Raw genomic sequence first — 8,229 nt, 5'->3', positions numbered from 1 at the left:
ACCTTACAAAGCCCCAGGTGTTGACGGGTTACATGCGGGTTTTTTTCAAAGATTTTGGTTAGTTGTGGGTGATTCGGTTAAGAAGGAGATTAAAGACGTATTCCTTAATCAGAAGATTCCTGAGTATCTCAACCAAACCTTAGTTGCTTTAATCCCTAAACAAGTGGGCCCTGAGACAGTCAACCAATACAGACCCATAAGCCTATGCAACACAATCTATAAGGTGATCTCGAAGATTATTGTTTTGAGGCTCCGCCCCCTCCTGCCATCCTTAATATCCCCTATGCAATCAGCTTTCCTTGAAGGGAGAAGGGGCACTGATAACGTAGTTATTGCCAAGAATTAATATACTCCCTTAGAAAGAGGAAGGGGAGGACGGGTTTCATGGTTGTGAAAATTGATCTTGAGAAGGCTTATGACCGCCTTGAGTGGTCGTTTATAAAAATGGTGCTTGAGCAGTTTAGGTTTTCGGAGAGTATGGTTAAGTTGATCACGAGTTGCGTGTCTACTTCTACCACTGCTCTACTGTTCAATGGAAGCAAGTTGGACCCTTTCCAACCTTCGAGGGGAATTAGACAGGGTGACCCCCTGTCTCCTTATCTGTTTCTGCTGTGCATGGAGTTTCTTAGTGCTCAAATCACTAAAATGTGTGAGGTTAAAAGGTGGGATAAGGTCAAAGCTTCTAGAAATGGACCTAGTTTTTCTCATGTTTTTTTTGCGGATGACCTGATGCTCTTTGCTAAGGCAGATTACAAAAACTGCGATGCTATCACGGAGGTTCTCGAGAATTTCTGTAATCTTGCTGGTCAGAAAATCAACTTAGAGAAGTCAAAAATTCTATTTTCCCCAAATGTCACCGGAGGCAGGAGGAGAGGTATTTGCAGGAGATTGGGTATGGCGGCAACCAATAATTTGGGCAATTACCTTGGTTTCCCCATCATTCATCAAGGTAGAGTTGGAAATGCTTACAATTTTGTGGTCAACAAAATTCAGAGCAAGCTGGCTGGTTGGAGAGCTAAACTCCTATCGAAGGCTGGTAGGTTGGTTCTTGTCAAAACTTCTGCGGCTCCAGTGGCAGAATACTACATGCAATGCCAAGCCCTTCCTGTCAAAGTGTGTGATCAAGTTGATAAGTTAATTAGGGACTTTTTGTGGGATCTACCGAAGAAAGGAGGAGAATGCATTTAGTTAGATGGGATACTGTTACTCTTCCCAAAGATCTTGGTGGCTTGGGATTGCACAGCATGAAAGACAGAAATAATGCTTTACTAGCTAAGTTTTGCTGGAGATTAGCTTGTGAACAAGATGCCCCTTGGGCTAAAATGCTTATGGCTAAATACTTATCCCCTGGAAGAATGACTTTAGAAGGAAGGAAGCTTTCATGTTCTAGCATTTGGACGGCATGTAAGAAAGGTGGTCCAGTTTATGTCAAAGGGCTAAAATGGACAGTGAGAAATGGTGAGGCAGTCAATGTTTGGAATGATTTTTGGCTTCCTTTGGGTTCTCTAAGATCTCTTATTGAAGGACCCCTACACCGTGATGAAGAATCCATATCAGTCAAGCAATGTTTTGATCAAAACCATGAATGGAGAGCTCACCGTCTATCCTTTGACTTTCCTTGCCATATCCTCAATGCCATTAAAGCTACCCCTTTGTCATGCAATCAGGATGCAGAGGACTCACTCCAATGGGCTTACTCAAAAAATGGATTTTTCTCCTTGAAATCTGCATATTTACTGGCTAAGGGTTTAAACCCTTTGAACCTTGTTTCTGTTTCGGTGGATTGGGTGTGGAAGGTTGAGACTTTTCCCAAGGTGCAATTTTTTCTTTGGCTGTGTTTGCATAACAGTGTGCCCACCGGAGATGTTTTGGGTTCAAGGGGTTTAAGGCTTGATCCCATATGCAGCATATGTCAACAAAACATTGAAACTTTAGATCATCTCTTAAGGGGCTGTATGTTTGCTCGTGACTTTTGGCAGAAACTCCAGTTCCCAGCGTGCTTGAGAGATACTTTTAAACTACCGTTTGGTGAGTGGCTTGAAACAAATTGTAAGACTGACTTGAAGTCCAATGTGATGGATATTCCATGGAGAATCTTATTTTCCATGGCTGTGTGGCACCTTTGGTTGCACAGGAACAATTTTATTTTCAAAACAGGAAGAGTGGATCGGTCAAGCTTTAAGAAATGTATCAAGGATAGTGCTGAGTTCTTCTCCATTGGGTTAAATGCCAAGTTGCCCAAAGCCAAGTCGGTTGTTGCCGTGGGATGGGAGAAGCCTCCAGTGGGTTGGGCAAAACTTAACACTGATGGGTCGGTCATTGGTAATCCTGGTAGTGCAGGGGGGGGGGGGGCGGTGTGATAAGGGATCATGAAGGGCAATGGCTGAAAGGTTTTGCTAGACCCCTTGGCTGCACCAACAGCTGTATGGCTGAGCTGTGGGCCCTCAGGGATGGCCTTCTTTTAGCTAAGGAAATGAGGCTAAACAACCTAATCATTGAACTAGATGCTCTAAGTGTTGTTCTGCTTATGAGTAATAGCTCTAACAATTTGTTAATGGAACCACTTCTCACCGATTGCAGGAACCTGGTGAAAGAGATTCCAAACAAGCAAATAACCCACATCTATAGGAGGCCAACCAATGCGCGGATGCAATGGCCAAGCTAGGTGCTTGTAACTTAGCTTCTTTTGTTGTTTTTTTGTTCCCACCACCTGTGGTGGAGAATATTTTAGCTTCTGACAAAGCTAATGTGCGTTGTAACAGACTGATAAATTCCTAGTTTTATGGTATTTCCTTGCTTGACCAAAAAAAAAAAAATAGTAAAAGAGAGTGGAGCCCTACAAAATGATATGTACTCTGTTGAAGGACATCTCTTTCAGTGAGAATTGGGAAAGGTATTTTGGACTGTAGGGTGTTTGTTATGGGTGGCAAAGGAGAGAGCCCTGCAATAGGTATCGATCTGGGGACGACGTACTCATGCGTGGGAGTGTGGCAAAATGATCGTGTAGAGATAATACCCAATGACCAAGGAAACAGAATGACACCTTCCTATGTTGCCTTTACTGACAAAGAACGATTGATAGGTGATGCTGCCAAGAACCAAGTCGCCAGAAACCCTACCAACTCCATCTTTGGTATTCATCCTATTCTCCAAAGTCCAAACCTTTTTTTTTTTTCCTGTTTTTTGTTGTAAACTTTTTTTTTTCTTTTTTATTTGTTACAGCTTCCAAAACTCACTATAACCAGACAAAATCGACCTAGCTCAAGTTGTTTGTGGGTTGATCGTTGATGGGTTAGCCTCGAGTTGGATTGGGTTTAGATTTAAAGTTAAAAAAAAAAAACCAATCTGACCTAACCTAACCGAACGTGACCTTTTTTATTTTTAGTTTGATTTGGTTTTGATATTTTGAGAATTTTATTTGATGAAGTTGGAATTAAATTTAAAGAATATTACGGGAATTGTAATAATTTATAATTTGTTAAAAAAATTTATCTAGTAGGAGGAATAACTAATAATTGTATTAATTTGTGTCTTTGTCACAGTTCAATTTGTCTTCTTCCTATTGTTAGTTATGCTAAGTTTACGACGAAGTATGTAGCCAAATTTTGTTCAAATAATCATTACGTGTATGGAATAGGCATTAAATACCAACTCTTATGGCATATCACATGGCTTAGTAAGAGAAATGCTACGTTTATAGCAATTTCACCCACCAGCAACAGCTAGTAACAGCTTCTCACTTAGGATTTGTTGTGTAAATGTTACGGCCATGATTTTACTCACTTAGTAATTGTAGTTGACTGAACTTCAATTAAGGTTCTTAGTTTAAAATTTCCAAACTTTTATTATATATCAGCACTAATCAATTTTTAAACTTCAATGTGAAATATCAATGTTATCAGCAGCTCTATTGATATATATATATATATATATATATATATATATTTTTTTTTTGGCTTATATATTTATTAGCTATAAATTTCCACTTCCATTCCTGAATTTTGCTGCTTCTTGCACTTCTTTGTTGTCAAATAGTTTTAACCTCTACTGTTTATGCAGATGCAAAGCGGTTGATTGGCAGGAGATTCAGTGATCCCTTGGTTCAGAAAGATATCAAACTTTGGCCATTCAAGGTCATTGAAGGTCCTGGTAATAAGCCTATGATCATGGTGAACTATAAGGGCGAAGAGAAGCTCTTTGTTGCCGAAGAAATCTCGTCTGTGGTCCTAACAAAGATGCGTGAGATTGCTGAGGCATACCTAGACACAACTGTGAATAAAGCGGTTATCACTGTCCCTGCCTACTTCAATGACGCTCAGCGTAAGGCCACAAAGGATGCTGGAGGCATTGCAGGCCTGGATGTCCTGCGTATAATCAATGAACCAACTGCTGCAGCCATTGCTTATGGTCTTGACAAGATGGCAGGTAGGGTTGGCAGGAGAAATGTGTTGATTTTTGATGTGGGTGGTGGTACTGCTGATGTCTCACTACTTACCATTGAAGAGGGTGTCTTTGAAGTGAAGGCTGTTTCTGGAGACACACATCTTGGAGGTGAGGACTTTGATGACAGAATGGTAAAGCATTTTGTTGAAATATTTAAGAAGCAGCATAAGGTGGACATTAGTGGAGACTCTAGAGCTCTTAGAAGGTTGAGAACTAATTGTGAGAAAGCAAAGAGGATTCTTTCTTCTGCAATTGAGACTACCATTGAAGTTGATTGTTTATATGATGGTATTGATTTCTTTTCAACTATTAATTGTGCCAAATTTGCGGAACTCAACATTGATTTGTTCAGGAAGTGTATCGAGCCTGTGAAAAAATGTTTGGCTGATGCTAAGATGGACAAGAGTTTTGTTGATGATGTTGTTCTTACGGGTGGCTCTTCCAGAATTCCCAAGTTGCAGCAGTTGTTGCAGGACTTCTTTGATGGGAAGGAGCTCTGCAAGAGCATTAATCCAGATGAGGCTGTGGCTTATGGAGCTGCTGTTCAAGCTGCAATCTTGACTGGAACGGGTAATGAGAAAATTCAAGAGATAACACTCTTAGATGTCACCCCTCTGTCCCTCGGTGTAGAGCTTGATGGATTAGAGATGTCTGTTTTGATTCCAAGGAATACCGCAATTCCCACCAAGAAGGAGAGAGACTACACCACTGTCTTTGACAACCAGACTTCTATATGGTTCCAAATTTACGAGGGTGAGAGAGCAAGATCTTGTGATAACAACTTGTTGGGAGAAATTACGATTCCTGTTACTCCAGCACGCAGGGGTGCTGCTTATGTAATAGTTTGTTTTGAAATTGACATCAATGGTATCTTGAATGTTTCAGCTAAGGATATGATCACTGGTGTGACAAGGAAGGTCACTATTACCAATGAAAAGTCAAGACTGTCCAAAGAAGAGATTGAGAGGATGGTCTGTGATGCAAAGACATATATGGATGAAGATGATGAGCACAGGAGGAAGGTTAAGGCTAAGTTAGATTTGGATAACTATGCCTATGACATGAGAAATGCTATCAATGACAAGATGATTGGCACCTTGCTTGACCCTGAAGCTCAGAAAAAGATTAAAGATGCTGTTGAACATGTGATTCAATGGTCATTAGATGACTTCGGGGTTGTGGATTTAAAACAATATCAAGACAAGCTGAATTGGCTCGAGAGAATCTGCAATCCCATTATAATTTGTAGGCAACTACTCTAAATTTGAGTCACCAGTATTCCTATTTTGACTAAATTGTGTCTAAAACCTTTTGCTCTAGTGTTTTCTTTGTAGTTATTTGGCCTTGTTCAGCAATGGTTGGAAATTTTGAAAACGTCTACGGTCAACTGATAAGGATTAAGCTTGCTTCAACCCATAGCTTGGTCGTTGAATTATCTGTTTCATCATACAGCATTACAGCTACGCAATTGAATTTGTAAGGTTTTAATAGGAAAAAGTAAAAATGAAACTGGGTAAAGTAGGGGGCTACTAACTAGAAAAGCCCAACTGAAGTAAAACAATAACACCAACCATTTTTTCGCCTTGTCTAGCGAGCAAAATCCAGCCACAACCCAAACACACAACATTGGCCCCTTGGGCCTTGACACAGTCTAGAAAATTAGGAATTCCTGTAGTGTGTTAGTTGTAGTCAATGTGGTGAGAGAACTTTCCTTGAATGTATTTGGAGCTTGGATTTTGTGACAGGAGTAGAGAATGTGATACAATAATTCTCTTGATAGACTATAGCCTCACCAACGAAGGTTGGCCTGAGCGGAAGGGGCTTTGGTCACTTAAGCAAGTGGTCTCTGTTTTGAGCCCTTGTGGATGCAGCAAACTTTCTTGGGAGAGGTCCCTGCCTTGGCGCCCGATAGTACTTCGAAGGATTAGTCCTGAGATAAAAACTTGGGGATATCTTGGGAAACCAAAAAAGAAAAGAAAAAAAAAGATAGACTATAGCCTCCAAATTCCAATCATGGTGGTGGCTCTTCCAATCAAGTTTCCAAGTCTAGAATTTTACAAGCATATTGTGCAACCTTATGGGCAGCCTTGTTACACATTGGATTGGTAAGTGAAAGCCTTGGGCTGGGAATTGTTTCTTCCAAAAAAGGATGTCTTTAACGATGATGTCTTATTTGTGGAAAGGTCGCCTTCTATTAATAACCTCTATAACTCTTTTCTTTGATAGCCATACTCTCCATCACCTATGAGTTTGGTGTCATAGGAATTTTCCTTGCCAAAGCTGTTATTGATTCTCTTTTATCATCTGTAATTACAATTTCAGTACCACCTATCTTACTTTCTTTGCAGCTATCCATAAATGCAGGTATGGACTCCATTTATATGTTATCTTTTAAAAAAAAAAAAATTATGTGTTCTTAACAGTTTTACATATGAATTTATGTTTTTGATGGCATGTATATATATATGTTGATTTAAATATTACATTGATAGAGGAATCGAAATACCAATATGTTGCCTTAGTGATTAAACTATTAAGGGCACACTAGGATGAATTGTAAATCCAAATGTCCTAAATTCAACCTCTAGTAGGGAATTTATCCAAAGTCAAATGATGCATGGGGCTAGGTAGGTTTTTCGTGCATTTGGGATTTATTTGATAAGAGCGGGTTCAAAGGGCCTAACCTTAGAGAAGTTCCACGCGTCATTAAAAAAAGTGTACTATTTAATATTTTGATAGCCAGCAAAGATTTAATTATAATAAAGTAAACAATATTGTAAATATTTTGTTTGTCAAAAAAAATATATATTGTAAATATTTTATTTTTAATAGAGGCTCTTCTATAGTGCCTCTAATATTTTTTGGGTATGATTTTCCTGGTATGAGATTACAATAAGTGAAATGAATTCCTTGGGTTCCAGACCACCAAAAAACTCATAGGATTTATCTTTTTCTTTTCTTTTTTTAGGAATGAATTTATCTCTTCTAATATTGAAGTATTTGTAAAAATGTAATGTTCTTTTAGCAGTTAACCATGCCGCCATTCCTGCTTTTAGGAATGGAGTAAGGGATTAAAAATATTAAAATTTTGTAAGAAAAAAGACAAATTGGTAGTGATCCACGTGGTGAAAGAACAACATGTGATGTATATTGGAGTGACGTAGACTATTTTGATGTGTAAGTGCAAACTTTTTTATTAAACTAGCATTATTTAGAAAGAAGAACATTTCATGCTCAAGCAAGTCATAATAAATGTAAAGCTAGAAAAGATAACACATCAATATGAAAAGATAACACATCAAGTCATAATTATATGTCCTTCGTTAATATTTTTTAGGGTAAATTACATATTTGGTCTCTAAATTTTATACTTTATGTCAATTTGGTCTTTGACATTTTAAATATCTCAATTTGGCCCTTATCCTTTTGGTATTGTGTCAAAATTATCCCTGTCGTTAAGTGCTGGATGGAAAATGTTGACGTAGCTAACGGTAAAATTAATATATTATTTTTATGCCACCTAGATTTCCACATAAGCTGCCACACGGAATTAATTTAAAAAATCTGAGTTTTTCTATCTCAATTTAACTGTCTCTCTGTCTCTGATATATCCCTCTCTCTATGCTTACTGCTCGGCCTCCATGACTGAAGCTTACACAAGGCTAAGCAAATACAAAACTACTCATTCCAAGTCCAAATCTATTTTGATGGAGCTCCTTTTGTCTCATACCATGTAACTTCTTGGCTCCTTCAAAGCTCCATGATCGAACTCCATGAAAGAAGTCG

At 38.7% G+C, this 8,229-nt stretch overlaps 1 protein-coding gene across 1 annotated transcript; it reads left to right on the top strand.

Moving 5' to 3' along the window:
- The first annotated feature begins 2,823 nt into the window (after positions 1 to 2,823).
- Positions 2,824 to 5,817, top strand: LOC112007712 (heat shock cognate 70 kDa protein). Its single transcript, XM_024040078.2, has 2 exons — positions 2,824 to 3,133; positions 4,060 to 5,817. The coding sequence occupies exons 1-2, from the start codon at positions 2,920 to 2,922 to the stop codon at positions 5,703 to 5,705; spliced, it is 1,860 nt and encodes a 619-aa protein (XP_023895846.1). The 5' UTR covers positions 2,824 to 2,919; the 3' UTR covers positions 5,706 to 5,817.
- Positions 5,818 to 8,229: the final 2,412 nt, after the last annotated feature.

Source organism: Quercus suber, unplaced genomic scaffold (assembly GCF_002906115.3).
Source record: "Quercus suber isolate HL8 unplaced genomic scaffold, Cork oak 2.0 scaffold_121, whole genome shotgun sequence".
Classification (NCBI taxonomy): domain Eukaryota; kingdom Viridiplantae; phylum Streptophyta; class Magnoliopsida; order Fagales; family Fagaceae; genus Quercus; species Quercus suber.
The sequence above is the reverse complement of the archived record's forward strand: the minus strand, read 5'-3'. Positions and strand labels throughout refer to the sequence as shown.